General features: G+C 35.0%; 1 protein-coding gene across 1 annotated transcript in view; it reads left to right on the top strand.

The window, feature by feature from the left end:
• Positions 1-8,423: 8,423 nt before the first annotated feature.
• The window catches only part of Abca6 (ATP-binding cassette, sub-family A (ABC1), member 6), a 54,503-nt gene continuing 47,076 nt past the window's right edge, over positions 8,424-15,850 (top strand). Inside the window, exons 1-5 of the mRNA XM_013036633.1 lie at positions 8,424-9,683; positions 10,200-10,300; positions 12,261-12,465; positions 14,144-14,299; positions 15,702-15,805. Coding sequence (XP_012892087.1) covers positions 10,205-10,300; positions 12,261-12,465; positions 14,144-14,299; positions 15,702-15,805 — 561 coding nt within the window. The 5' untranslated portion in view covers positions 8,424-9,683; positions 10,200-10,204. The remainder of the gene's footprint in view (positions 9,684-10,199; positions 10,301-12,260; positions 12,466-14,143; positions 14,300-15,701; positions 15,806-15,850) is intronic.

The following is a 15,850-nucleotide window of genomic DNA, read 5'->3' as shown; positions in this document are numbered from 1 at the left end:
ATCAGCTATTTTAAAAATTACTTATTTTTATTCACAATGTGTTATGTGCAATTCACAATGCTGTCCTTTAAGAAAAATGAATATGCTTATACTGTTAATAATCTCTTAAGACCTGAAAATTAAGACAAACTCTTCATTTTGTATACTGAAACAGATTCTTTGTTATTTAGCATTGATATTTGGGAGAGTGGCTCATATTAAAATTGAAGCAAAACCCTGGCATGAAATTTGTTAGTAGTTTTTTTTTTAAGTATTGGGGAGACTTTTGAAGCATTAGAACATTGACAATAAGTAAGTTTTAATTCATTTTCATAAACTATCTTACAGATCTTTTTATAAGTTATGGATTTCAATTTTTGTACAAATATTCCCTTTTGTACAAGTTATTGCCTTATACTTTATTACATTTAACAATTATTTCCATTTATTTAGCACTACTTACTCTTTCCTTAGAATTTTAAAATCTATTTTTTTCAAACATTTAGGCAATATTTTTAATTTAGTGACCACATGCTCTACAAGCACATAAACAACTTTAGTGAATCATAGTAATTGCTTTTTAAAATTAAGCAAATCAAGTTCTCAAGAATTTCAAGCACATACAACTAGACAATATACACAAACTAACCAATGATAAGATTTACTATCAAGATAGAGGAGTTTTGCATTATCACAGTGCCAGTATATCAGAATAATAGTTTTTTTCACCTATATCTATCATATGCTTTCCCATGTTAGACTTTTGATAATGAAAGGTGATCTGTTAAACACCAAAATCTACTTCTTCGATACCTGAGAGCAAAAAATAGGTCCTAATGAAGTTGCTTAATCATTGGGTCAAATTCAGCTATCTGTGAAGTAAATAGTAGGATAAACACAAACTGGATCTACCTTCAGAAACCTGGCTCTCAGTTGTCAGTTGTTGGGCTAGCCTTTCCTGTTTGTTCAGACTTGCGTATTTATGCTTGCAACTGTGATGGACGCAATCTCAGTTTCAGGTTTTTGCAGCTCATTATTTTTTTACCTACAGACAAGATATCAATTAGCTTTATTAAATAGAATTTTTCAAGTTCTGTGTTCTTGCTGTAGCATAATTTTAAAGAATAGCTAAATGAATTCCTTACTTGAAGTTACAGTTTTACTTTTAGAATTTTGCTTAAAATTATTTTTAATACATAGTAACTGCTGATTTATGGAACATAATATAATAATTCTGCTGTGTACTGCAATTATTTTTTTTCTTGGTTCTAGGAAGTTAAACTGGGGCTTTGTGCATACGAAAATACACTGTACCACTAAAAGAGGTCCCCTGGACCTCTTTTAATTCTTATAACTCATGAACCATAATGCTATGGTTTATTTTCTTGATAGAATGATAACATTATTGTTTGAGGTTCCCTTATCTATTTGTTATTAATATACATATATGAGTCACATAAAGGAAAATATCCTGAGTACTAGTTATTTGTTCACTAGTATTTTCTTGGGCTCAGTTATGGTCTGATATTTTATATAATTACTACATGGTCTATTATTGTTTATATTGTGCAGGGTATTGAACCTAGGCTTTATGCTAAAGAAGCACTTAATCATTGAGCTATACCTCCAGCCCACTTGTAATTACTGTATAGTTTTATCGACTCTCCGAATCCTCAAACATTATTATATGTGAAATCAAGTTTGTAACTGAATAGGATTAAAATTAATTTTAGTCAAGCTTAAATTGATAAGCAACACTAAACTCTGTTGTTACCATTACTGTTTTTTTGTTCATTTTAGACTAGTGAGACTTGAGTGAACTGATCAAGGATAGATACTAGTAGAAGATAAGGTAGGAAGACAACAGAGGGGTGCTTATGGAAATTTTATGAAATGTGAATCAAAACAGAAGTGATTGGAGGGTTCTGAGGAGTGTATCATCTGCCAGGAAGAGTGTAGGGGTGTTGTAAGGAAGATCTGTTAGATTTGAAGCGATGATGAATTAAACCAGTAATGTAGCAGGAAGCGGTCAGATTCTGAATGTTTTGGAGGAAGATGGGGTGAGGGAAAATATTCATTGACTCTGCTTTGTTTTTGTCTCAACTACTAACAGGGTAGAATTATCATCAATTGTTTTTTTGTCTAACTCCATCTTCTACCAATAGATGAAGATGAGGAAGTTGGTTTTAGGATGTGAATGCAAGATCAGGAGTTCAGTTTGGGATTTATTAAGTTTGAGATGCTTATCCAAGTAGAGATGTCCAGTGGACAAAGGAAATAAACAGCAGAGTCCACTCATAACTGAGTAAATAGGTAACTGAACAGTAAAGCAAAGTGTGTATTGTGGCCCTGACAATAAGTGAGGGAGATAACATCAGCTGAGGGAAACTGTCAAGAAAGCAAGAGTCTGTCAGCAACTCCTAAGAACTGATCTGAGAAACTGAACAAAAATGTTAGCTATTAAGGGGTTGAAAGGAAAGAAATCGTAATGTGCACTAGCCCAGATGATTTTTTGAGGTCCTTGTGTGGACTAGAAAGACAACTTTGGAAGGAAAGCTATCCATGGTAACACAAATTAGGTAGCCAGAGTTCTACAAAAACATCACAGACAACCGACCATGAAAAATTTCCCCATATGCTGTTGTTTACAAAAGAAATTGCATTTCACTGTACCAACTGAAGAGTGCTATAGTTGGGACATTGAGTTAGTCACTCTAAACTCTATTTTCTGTCATATGGTCCAGAGAAAGGCCCACTATTGTTAAGGTAATGGATGCTAGAATGAGCCATCTGCATTCCCTTTCAGAAATAAACTTTTTTCCCCCTCCAGCTTCTGAGAGCACTCCCAGCAAACAAGATTTCAGCTTTCAACTCCCTAGGGCACCTTTAGGAATCCAAGCTCTCTTCCAGAAACTACTCCCACTTCCCTTCCTGGCCATTAGGCCAACAATAAGGGATAAGTCATAGATATTGGTAAAAATTCTACTAGTTTTGCCGAGGGAAAGGGACTATCATACCAGAGCTGAAGACCTAGTGTCTCCAAACTCATAACTGAGTTAACAGGTAACTGAACAATAGAGCAAAAGATGCAATGTGGTCCTGACCAACTCCTAGCTACCTACATGAGCTTAGAGAATGTGCTTGGGACTGGATCTGAGGGTGCTTGATCAGGTAATTCAGAAAATAAAGTTGAGCAAGGGACTAAGTTACTAGGAAGTGCTGTTGTGGTATGCAGGATTTTTCTTGGCCAGAACCTAGGAGATGGAGTGAACATGGCTAAAAGCACCAGAGGCCATGGCCCATACAACACCACATAAAAATGGTATGCAGTAGAGAAAAAAGGATGAATAAACTTGGAAAACTAGGCATGCTTGACAAGTGGGTATGCTACATAAGGCTGGAAAACAAAGATGACTAAAATGCCAGGCAACAATGAATGCACTGGGAATACACTAGCATCGCTGAATTCAGTGGTGGCATGGTATTTGACTCACAATAAAGGCAATGATAGTTTTGACTAATTCTGGCTAGCTGGCAGTGCTTAACAACCCCAAACCACATGGATACAATTATTGTAATGAACAGTGATGGACAACAGTTTTGTACTTGGTAAACTAGTATGGCTTCTAGCAACAAAACCACATACTTGTAGGATGACTCCAGCCTTCCATAACAAGAGAAAGCTCAATACTTTCCTAGAAAGTACATTGCTAGCAACTCTGATGCTTCTCACAGACCTGAGAACCATTTCTTTTAAATATAAATACTAAAGAAGACAAAGCTTCTGCCTCCCAGGCTCTGGGAGGATATCCTAATTTTAGTAATTGCCAGCTGCCAAACACAGGTGGCCTAATCAAACACACACACTGAGCACCTCTTTATACTTCTCTACTTCTTCAACTGCTGAACCTCTCTCCCCTTAACATCTAAATCACCTCTGTACAGGCTGGAAAGGAACTCTCTTCTTTCTTATACTATTGGTATTTACCAAATCAAATTGTATTATCTGCTTTAATATGAGGCCATACTTACCTTGACAACAGGTAGGTTGTGGGAAGTAGAAAGTAGGACCTGTACAGTTACAGAGATAATGGATGAACACTAACCTTGGGGAGGGGTATCAAATGAGTAGGTCAGCAAGGGGTGGTTCTTTCTTTATAAATGTAAGAGTGGATGGCCAGTAGATTAAAAGCAATTGCCTCAATAAATTGTCATGGTCACTGACCTAGTTTCTGGATCTGAGTTAATTCTTGTATCTACATTCTATTTCAGAGAAAGAAATAGGTTTCTAAAAGGAAGAGGCAGTACCATGTCAATTGTACTTCCCTAAATGTCTTTCAAGGAGTCTGCATCTGTCTCAAATGTGCCCAGGTACAAGCCTGGGCAGGAAGCAAGACTTTAAAAAATAATCAGCAAAACAGGACTAGAGTCATGTCTGTAGTAAGAGTGTTTACCTGGTAAGCTAGAGGCTAAGAATTTAAACCCATCACCAACAAACATTGGTACTATCTGATTGACTTTTGGCCATTAAAATAATCATATATATTTTTGTAAGATGCACAGCCCAGTACTACTTTGGTCTTCATGGATATTCCCATGTAGCTGAGTAAACAAAACACATTCAGCAGACTACTGACAAAAAAGTGAACTAAATCATGTAGAAAACCATTTGAAGGTTTTTGGCCTTTTTGTCTGATTGAAAATCAAAAGGATTTACCATGATAATTTCCAATTTGAATTTAGAGCCCTGTGCTAGGGAGAATGAATGTCATTACCATTGTCTGTGACAAGGTTATTTACAAATACTTTACAAATAAAGTCTGTCTTTTAAGAAAAAGGCTCAGAGGCCATGGAAATGTTTCTAATCCTGTCAAGGGGAAGCCTACTTAGTATAAGCTCCAGGCCTTGGCAGAGGCTGGGGTAAGAAATGGTTGAAATGCTCTGACCACAAGATGTCAGCAGAGGACTGTCAGTCCCAGAAAGGACAGTGGGGCGGCTGAAACTGGCAGAACCAGCAAGGTAGCCTCTGGGAAGCCAAAGGCTGAACTCTATTGAACGAAATGGTCGCTCAATTACTAGTTCACTTGGGAAATCATTTGCCATTTCGTATCAGAGTCCATGGGATCAAAATGAAAGACACACAATGCAGAGTGGGCCAGAAGATAGCTCCAACTACTTGTCAACTACTTGTGAAACTTAAGAAGGCAAACAGCCAGAAGTTCTGAAGGACAGAAATGGTTTGCCTGTCCCAGAGCTTGAACTCAGGGCCTGGGCACTGTCCCTAGCTTTTTTTTTTTTCCTTAAGGCTAGCACTCTACCATTTGAGCCACAGTGCCACTTTCAGGGGTTTTTTTTTGAGCAGTTTATTGGAGATGAAGAATCTCATGGACTTGCCTGTCTGGACTGGCTTGTAACCATGATCGTTAGATCTCAGCCTCCTTAGTAGCAAGGATTATAGACATGAGCCACCAGCACCTGGCTTCCTTTGATAAGGAGTCTTCTGAAACTTTTCAGATCTCCAAATGATAGAAAAGCCTGTTACCATCTCTTCATCCCCAAAGCAAGTTTTGTTAATAACTGGAAGAGGGTTGAGCCAAGATGGTGAAAGAAAAGCTTCAGAAAAGATTTTTGTTAATAAAGACCTGACTGTAATCCCCCAATCTGATTTTTTTTCAGTTTTCTTAGTTCTTTTGACTCAAATAATGAAACCAGTAGTGTTCACATACTTCAGATAGTTTAGTTTATTTCCCCCACATAAATCATTATTAAGGATTTCATTGGTAGTTCCCACTGGGAGAATGAGTCAAGCTGAGTCAAACAAAAGCATCATTTCATTGGAATATTTGAGAAGTGAAGCAATTCCCCCAGAAGGGATTTTGTATGTAAGAAATAAGCTTTAGAAACAGCAATCACTGAACTCAGTGATAATTGCTGCTGTGGAGATCATCTTTCCACAGCCGTGTGCACTGTTTTATAGGCTTAAGGGTGGACTAACCAGGCCTTTCCAGATCTATCAAACCACAAGCCCTGAAGATGGTGTCCATCCATCTGCATTTTAACAGGTCCTCCAGGTGATTATCATGGATGTTGAAAACTGAGACCCACTGGTGCTGAAGACTACGTTTAGTCTTTACAACATTCTTTTCATCTTTTATAGCTGAAGAATCGGAGACCAGCAAGGTTAAATGATATACACAGTGACATGAGTTCCTAAATGGTGTAAGTAGGATTTGAACCCAGGTAATGTGACTTAATAGTCTAGATTTTTGTTTTTCATTACTGGGGTTTGTGCTGGCTAGGCAAGCACTTTACTGTGTGGCTCCCCTTTCACTTGATTTTTCCAGGTAAAGTCCCACTTTCCATGTAGGTGGGATTGCAGACATGAAACACCATGCTCACCTTGTTTTACTGGAGGTATTTTGCTAACATTTGTGTTTTTGTGCCAAACGGACCCTGAGTTATGATTCTCCCATCTCTGCTTCCCACGTGACTGGATTTACATATTGCCAGGCATTGCAAGCCTGCCCTTCAGAGCCCATTCTTTTACTCTTTCATTGCACAGACAGTACTGCTGAGCTTTCTGTGCAAAATAACCAGAACTGGGAATTTAAGACAGGATTGTATTTCCTGTCTCCTGGACGAGTTCCTCAGGATCTCTGCACCAGTCTGTTGATCATCAATAACACAGGTAAATAGAAAAACCAAATTTAAATCCAAAATAAAATAGCAGCCAGAAAAAGAAAATCTTTGGAGAAGAAAAATGTGCCTTTCAGGCTGGGAAGGTGGCTCAGTGGTAGAGCACTTGCCTTGCATGCATGAGGCCCTGGGTTCGATTCCTCAGCATCACATAAGCAAAAAAGAAAAAAGCCGGAAGTGGCGCTGTGGCTCAAGTGGTAGAGCGCTAGCCTTGAGCTGAAGAGCTGAGGGATAGCGCCCAGGCCCAGAGTTCAGGCCCCATGACTGGACCCCCCGCAAAAAAAGGGACTGGAGACCTGACATAAGGGGCAGTGTACTTTATTAGAGGTGCTAATTCCCTGAGTTCTAACCAACCAATAAGAGGGAAGATGCCTTCAGTGGAGAAAAAAATACTTAAGATTTTGGAAAAGTTACAAAAGATAATTAAATATACATGCAATTTAAAAAAATTAAAGAAAATGTAGCAAAATGTTAAGTCTTAATGTTTGGGGAGCATATATATCAAATATATTGGGGAACATACATTGTATTATATCAATATTTTTCATATGTGAGAGGTACTTGATAGTGAAGAGAAGTAAAGGAAGCAATAATGATAAAAGTAAAAATCATTGACCTCAAGATAATAGTCTTAATAATTATAACTAAAGCAGTACTTTTAAAAAGACCAATATTGAAATGGCTTACATTATGTAACATATATTATATGAAATAACAGAGAAAGGAAATGTGAAATAAAAAATGAAGTTAACTTCCTAAAGAAGTGTAATTTTCTTTTTTATATCAAAAGCAAATGTAGGCTAAGAAATTGTTCAGGGCCTTGAAACAAATTGACCTGTTACAGAGGAAGACTCCAAAATCTTGCTTTTCAGTATACTTATTAAAATTGAATCTGAGAACAGAACTATTTCCTTTAAAAAGGCCTATAGTTCAGAATACAACTTAATAACAAGACAAAAATAATATTTCTAGGAAACAACTACACTGATAAAACAGTCTTTATTATATTGATGTTTGAGCTTTCTGTTCCTATTTTCTATAGGGACATTATTGTAAAGGGATGAAAGGAAAGTATTTTTCTGCCTCTATTGAGGTGATTTTGTGTTTCTGTTTTGCTTTTGTTTATATGTTATATTACATTTACTTTTTGTATACATTGAACCATCCTTGAATCCCTGGAATGACATCAACTTTATCAGTGTACATGATCCTTTTAAATATATTATTGAATTTGGATATTTTATTGAGGATGTTTGCATCCACATTCATTAAGGAAATTGTCTTAGAGTTCTTTTTTTGGGGGGGGTACCTTTATCTGGTCTTGATATCAGGATAATAATGATCCATAGAATAGTTTTGGATTGTCACTCCTCTTTGTACTTTGTAGAATAGTTAGAGGAGAAAGCAGTCTTTTTGTCTTTCTGGGTGTAGCTCACATAGCTGATTTTTTTTTTTTTAGATTCATCCATTACCCTGCAAACAACACAATTTCATTCTTTGTTAAAGCTGCATCTACATCCATTATATATTTGCCAAGGATGTATGTATGTATGTAAATGTATGTATGAATGCATGCAGGTATAGTCATAGATATATAATGCTATGGCTTTGACTGTACTTGTTTTAAAATTATCCCACTTTCTCTAGCATATTTTTCAGCCTATGATTGTGGATTGGGAGCATGTCAAATATTTGAGATTTTGCAATTCATGACCTTTTGAGCTTTGATTTCCTGTTTTGCCATTTACTCTGACAAGGCAAGAAAAGTTGACAATTCTTTTCAGAGAGATAGACTTCTTTTTTCTAGTATTCCTGCAAAAAAATCCCTCTTGAATATTTGTAATGTTTTTTGAGCATTGGCAATTCACTATACTTTATTTTGTTTACATATCTTATAAAATCCTGTATCTATTATGAATAGAGTAAAAGGTAGAAATTTGTTCATAATTCATTTGTTCATCCAAGAAATTTTTCTAAGACACACTATGGATTGTTTAGCTTTTTTAGGAAAGAAAAGAAATTCAGCTCTAGCATGTTCTGCCCACATAGTGTGAAGTTGCCAAGTCTATAATTGACAGTTGTATTTAGCCATAAGTAGTGAAGAAACATAGCTTATTTCTCATTGAAAGTTAAGTGTTTTGTGTGATTAGTTATTTTTGCTTTTCTTGCCTTTTTTTCCTTCTTGATGCCATGGTGTCTGATGGACCAGTTTCATTTTTCTTTGTTTGCCATTTCCTCCCCAATTCCTGCAGTTGAAAGTCCAAATGAACAAACATGGGTGTTTTTTTTTTCTCAACCAATCATGCGGCAGTCATTTCTCTACAAAATACTTGGCTTAGGGGATAAAAAGAGCACAGATCAAAAAAAATAAACAAATTAATCGTGTGCAGCTGGGCTGACTATATCCTTTTTCAGAAACTGGTCTGAGAATAAACAGGAAGTAGTACCTACATAGGGAAAAAAAGTTTAGTTCTTGTACTAGACAAAAAGAGAACCATATTTTCAGAGTACTTTTTTCTGACTTTTCTGACAGTAAAGTGAGTAGACATGGTTAAAAATCAATCTATTTTTTGTACAATATTGATGCTTCCAGTATTTATGTTTAGATTGAAGACTTTGACTGTTTTTCTTTTTCTTGTGTGGATATAGCATTAGAATATAGGAAAGTAGTAAAAATTTACTTTATCTCAACTGAAGGAGAATTATTGGGATATTTTGATATACAAATTTGACATAATATTTAAACTTAGTGATTATAAAAACTAGAAAAATTATTTTCTGTTTATTTGGAAGTATTTGGGAAAAATTACTTTCCTATGTAACTTCTGTTTTCTCTCTTATATAAACTTAATTCTGTTTCCTGAGTTATTCAGAGACTTCAGAATTCAGAAATTTCAGAGAAATGTTTTATTTTTCCTGTGCCTTAGAATCAATTTTCAAGTAATTTGAGTTTGTATTATAATCCACAGCCTCGTTCTTTTTTAAAAGTCATTTACTTCAATGTGAAGGTAAGTTTTATAAGAAAACATTTTGTTGGGGCTGTAATTAAGGAATATAGCTTATGATTCAGATGAATTTAACGAATCAGGATTTTGATTGGCTCTGATATTTGTATTAAAATGTAAGAAACAAGAAATAAGTATTAATAGAATGAGATGCATTTTATTCTATTTACATTATTGAATTCAGTTTATAAAAGGTAAAAAATGTGCAATTATCTTCCATTAGATAACTGGACTTTAGCAAGAATTTTTCCATTGTAATACTGTATGTATTACAATACTGTATGTAATATGTGTGTATTACAATGGAAAAGCATAATGACAATCACTACTACCTACTATTACCACTCCTCCATATAGCTTCAAGTGAATATAGTTGAGTTTAGTCATGACTTATTGTACTGATGTTTGATAGTTTTTAAAACTAGTTCTCAAAAGTAGTAAATATGTTTCTCAAAAATAAAATCAAGGTTCTTATCCTGATATTTGTGGCTTACTTATCCTTGTTCATTTGCCGAGCAGGTAAAATGGGTATAAAGCAGAGAAGTCTGTATCAGCAAACTCGAGCGCTTCTGCACAAGAATCTTCTTATGAAATGGAGAATGAAAATAAATAGCTTGTTGGTATGTCTGAAAGTTTGCCTTTTTCCACAGTTAGCATTCTTTTATCATTGCCTAGTGATTTCAAATGTTATATTTTAAACAGGAAATTGATTTTGAAGTTGTCGCTAGTTGTGTATGTTTAATTGAGAGACATAACAGTCAATACTAAAAGTATTGCTCATACTTAAAAAAAGAAATTACATAAAATATATGTGGTAAAATTTTAATATTACTATCTTTAAGTAGTTGTACAAAGGAGGCACCACTTACCAAAGCAGTTTATCAGTACAATGAATCTTGATCAGTGTCACCCCTCTTCAACCACCCCTTCCTTTACTTAATTTTGTGGTATGTACAATGAATTCTCAACTGCGTTCTCCTCCTTTTTCCCCCTTTATTTTTCTATCTCTCTCACCTTGTTCCTATCCCTCCTCTTACAATGTACCCATTTACTAGTGCTTATTTTGTTGGGCTTTGACTTTACCTTTCTAAAAAACTACATGATTTGAGCTCTCCTAAAAGTCTACTATACTTCAGTTAATTCATTTGTAACCCCTTGCATACCACCCAATGTGTTTACTTACAGATTTTTAGGCACATTTTTACCTATTACTATTGAGAGAAACCATGCAACCTTTGTTTCTCTGGGTGTGACATACTTCAGTTAATGTAATTCCAAGTCTCCCCATTTCCTCTCCATTTCCTTAAAACACCATTTTTTTCTGATGGATAAGTAAAATTCAATAATATATAAATATGTGCATATATATATTATGTTTTCTTGATCCATTAGTCTATTAAGGGGCATCTGGGATGATTCCATAACTTGGCTATGATGATTAATACTGCAATGAACATGGTTGCGTTGGTGGCTTTACTGTAAAAACTTGTATGTGATCTATTGGATAAAATCTCAGAAGTAGAATTGCTAGGTCATAAGATAGTTCTATGTTTAGTTTTTGGAAGAACCTCCATACTGCTTCCAAAGTGGTTGTACTAGTATACATTCCCACTAACAGTGTATTAAAGTTCCCTTTTGGCTGAATCCTAACCAGCATTAGTTGTTGTTTACTTGATATAATGGCCATCCAACTTGGGCGAGGTGGAATCTCAGTGTTGTTTTGATTTGCATTTCCTTTATGCTACAGATGTTGAGCATTTCTTAATGTGTTTATTAATCCTTTGGCCATCTTCTGAGAAATCTGTTCAAATCATCAGCTTATTTATTAATTGAATTGTTTCTTTGAAGTTTTTAATTATTAAGGTTTAATTTTTTGAACTCCAAGTATATTCTGGATATTTGTCCTTTTTCTGATGTATAGCTGATAAAAATCTTCTCTCATTCTGGAGGCTTTCTTTTTGGCTTATCTACATCCTTTGCCATGCATAAATTTTTAGGCTAGATGCGATACCATTTATCAATTCTTCCTTTGATTTGTTGTGCTTCTAGATCTTTACTTAGAAAGTTTAGACCTGTGCTCAGGATCCTTAGTGTTTCCCCTACCCCTTCCTGTAATAGTTTTATATGGTCAATTTTAGCAAATGTTAAAGCTGCCACATATATATTTAGATCCAAGAAATAATAAAAATTTTGCCTAGCATAAATTGCAAAATTTTAGTTTTGTGTTATTAAGTCTATTTTTTTGATGTAATATCATTTCTAAGAATTATGATTTGCTACCCTGGACCCTATCTGGAATACTGCATGTCTTATAACCTCTAGAATCAGCTGTCCAGTTGTATAGAGATTGTGACCCTATTCTGTATCTCCTTAGGTTAAAGTAGCTCCTGAGCTAGTGCAAAAGTTTAGTATTAGCATCCAAAAGTGATAAGTGTATGTCCTAAGAATTTATCTTTCATTAGGAGGTTCTTGTTCCAAAGAGTAGAAACTAAATGGGTAATCATCTGCCACAGTTCTTTGATATTGACTGACTTGACCAGAAAATGATCAAAACTCACTCTTATTTTTAATGTGTCATAGGAATATGGCATCCCAGTACTTCTAGGAGTATATATGAGTACAATTGCACATTTTACATACAATATGCATTTTTCTGGAAAGCCTCCTGAGAACCTGGGAAGGCTAGATCAATTTAATAGCTCTTCTATGACAGTTGTATATATGCCAATCTCTAATACAACCCAGAAGATAATGAATAGAATAGCACTTTCTCCTTTTATGAAAGGTAAGTGTACTCAGGGTAAGAAAGAATTACTCTTAGTAGTACATATATTCTTGATAAGAGTTTCATATACCAGTTTGAAATTACAATGATACATTTTGCTAAAAAGTTTAAATATCAGGATAAAAATTTTATTAGGGGGCTGGGGAGGTGGCTCAGTGGTAGAGCACTTGCCTTGCATGCCCAAGGCCCTGGGTTGATTCCTCAGCACCACATAAGCAAAAAGAAAAAAACGCTGGAAGTGGCGCTGTGGCTCAAGTGGTAGAGTGCTAGCCTTGAGCTGAAGAGCTGAGGGACAGCGCCCAGGCCCAGAGTTCAGGCCCCATGACCAGACCCCCTCAAAAAATTTATTAGGCTTTTATTAAGTCACAACAGTTAGCTTTTTAAATATTTTAAACTTGAGTTTTTGTATGAGAGGCCCATATTTCTACTAGAATATAAACAAAACAACATATTGCACAATTTCAGATTTACAAAATAGTGACTGGAAAATATAGAGCCACTATGTTTTTAACATAAAAATACAAAATAAATAATATTTAAATAATATCTAAATAATACATTAGGACATTAGCTGGGCACCAGTGGTTCACCTTTGTAATCACAGAAACTCAGTAGGCTGCTACTAGAAAGCCTGTGAGACTCTTAAATTAACTACTAAAAAAGTCAGAAGTGGAGTAGTGGAGTTGGCTCAAGCGCTAGAGCACTAGTCTTGAGAAAAAAAAAAAAACTGAGGGACGGTGCTCAGGCCCTAAGTTCAAGCCCCAGGACCAGCAAAGATAAGAAAGATTAGACTATGGTTATTAAGCAATAATTTTGCAACTTCATAGTTAAGAAGTAAGGATGAACAATTTGAAAACTGTCCTGCATATAATGTAATATTACACATCTTTAAAGGCCTTTATTTTAACTTAGATCATCATATAATAAGAAGAACACAAGGTGTATTTCATTTAAGGGCAAGCTGAATATTGTCTCTTTTAATTCAATTTCATAAGTCAGGTGCCAGTGGTTCATGCCTGTAATCCTAGCTACTCACGAGGCTGAGATCTGAGGATCATGATTCAAAGCCAGCCCGGGTAGGAAAGTCCATGAGACTATTATCTCCAATTAACCACCAGAAAACTAGAAATGGTGCTGTGGTTCAAGAGGTAGAATGCTAGCCTTGAGCACAAAGAGCTCAGGGACAGAGACAGTGTCCAGGCCCAGAGTTCAAGCTCCACAACCAACATAAACAAACAAACAAACACCTGAAAAAAACAAATAATAAAAATAGTGTTGATTTGTTATCTTAGTCCCTTCATAAGGAGGAGATCATAGAAATAGTCTTGGCTTCAGTAAATATGAAATCTGGAATTCTCAGCTGTATAGTAAGTACCATAATCATTTCCTTATCCTCTCATGCTTGCTTACTTCAGGATAGTATTTCTATGTATCTGAAACTTTCCCTGATACCTGTCATCATTGAAAAATAGCATTTAATTTTTATACACATCTGTCTCCTGATTCTGGAATCTACAACATTAAAATTGTCTTCTTACCTTTCAGTTCAAGCTTCATTTAAATGGAAAGCAAATTTTAATTTCTATCTAATGACAATATATGATAGCCAAATAGCATGTTTTGTTTTGGTGGAGCCCTCTAAACATTTTCTATGTTTACTTTTGCCTTTGGTATACAGGAGCAAGTATCATTGGGACACCAAATTATACCTATATGGATGATATATTTCAGAAGCATCTTCCATATTCATTGGGAATCATCTTTAATGACATTTTCTCTTACAACCTAAAAGTTGTAGACTATTCAGTTCCAATGGTTGAAAAAAGTTTATCAGGTGAATTTTTATATGAAATAGCATTATGGCAGTTTTTTTAAACTTAAGGGATAGGGGAATGAATGGGTAGCAAATATTTTCTGTGGCATATGAAAAACCAGAGAGAATAGAATTTTATTGTTGAGCGTATTCTTAGGTCAAGAGTATTCCCTTGAGAGATTAACTCTGAAAATATTGTAGAATGATTCATCATATATGTATTGAACTTTTAGGTGTATGTTTTAAAGAAGATAGGAGTAATCAAGTCTGATGGGTTCCAATGTCAGGTGGTTCCAGTTAAGTAAGACAGTTATTGAACAGTTAATGACAAGTATAGGGGAAGCTACTTGTAGGGACTTACCAAGGATTCCTAGTAAACTGTCAGATTAGGGAAGTGATGTTTAAACTAAGACAAGAATAACAGCAAGTTTGAAAAAGTTGAGATAATGTTTGTTTGTTGGAAAAGAGGCAAATGTTAAGGTACTAAGTTGAGAAAGAATATCTTGTTAGTAGATTTGGAAGATGAACATAAAAGGAATGGGATCAAATGGGAAAATGTAACTGAAGTTACTTAAGGGCTATTTCCTGTGATATCTTGAAAACCTAAACCATTGGATAGCCAATGATGTAAAAATGTGAATAGGTTTCTGAGATTAACAGAGCATTAATGATATAGCTCAGGGAATGAGTGCAAAGAGTTCTAAGAAATTGCAATAAAACCCTCTAGTGAGCTTATGAAATAGACCAATGGATTAGACAATTTAACAAATAGACTTGATGTGAGTAGTAGGATCAGTTCATTTACTGAGTTTGTACCATATATCACTGTTTGTGGTAAAAAGAAAACACAGAGCCTGTTTGCAGTGATAATTCTAGTAATGGCCAAAAGATAGAAGAAACAGATACAGCAACCAACATAATATAAAGAAAATTGCGAAGCTATAAGACTGAATTTCAAGCTGGTTTCTATATTTTACTTATAGTAGCAGAAAAACCCTCTATGATGAAAAGGGATGTGGATATAGGGAATGAGTGAACCATGTATATTTCTGGAAGGAGAACCTTTACATGCAAAGCAAAGGATGAAATGTTTGGCATTTTGAGACATAACATTGAATCTACTATGGCTGGAGCAGTAGAATTCAGTCATTTTTATTTGCTAAAATTTTCTATTTCTTTTGTGGTTTTTATTAATAAAATTGTTATAGATGGGTGGTTCCTTGTGATCTGCAGTAGAATTTGCCAAGCCACTTAATATGGGAGTAAAAAATGTTCCTTATTTAAAACATTTTATTTGCTTCTTTTGTCTGTGTTATTAAAAGTTCTAATGGGTGGAGTTTCTTCTAGATTGCTTTCTTTTAGATTTTCATTTCTTATTCTTCCACTTCTCTCATCTCAAAATTGTGCTTTTTTGTATTTGTAGGTTATTGCTTTGAATCGTATGATGATTTTTTATGTGAATCGTCCCTATATTGGAAAGGAGGTTTTGTGGCTTTACAAACTCTCATTAATGCTGTTATTATAGAAGTAAGTGATCAGTCAAAAACTTCCAATGCTTAATTGTACTAATTC

Source organism: Dipodomys ordii, unplaced genomic scaffold, assembly GCF_000151885.1.
Source record: "Dipodomys ordii isolate 6190 unplaced genomic scaffold, Dord_2.0 Scaffold7, whole genome shotgun sequence".
Classification (NCBI taxonomy): domain Eukaryota; kingdom Metazoa; phylum Chordata; class Mammalia; order Rodentia; family Heteromyidae; genus Dipodomys; species Dipodomys ordii.
This window is presented reverse-complemented; position numbering and strand designations above follow the sequence as displayed.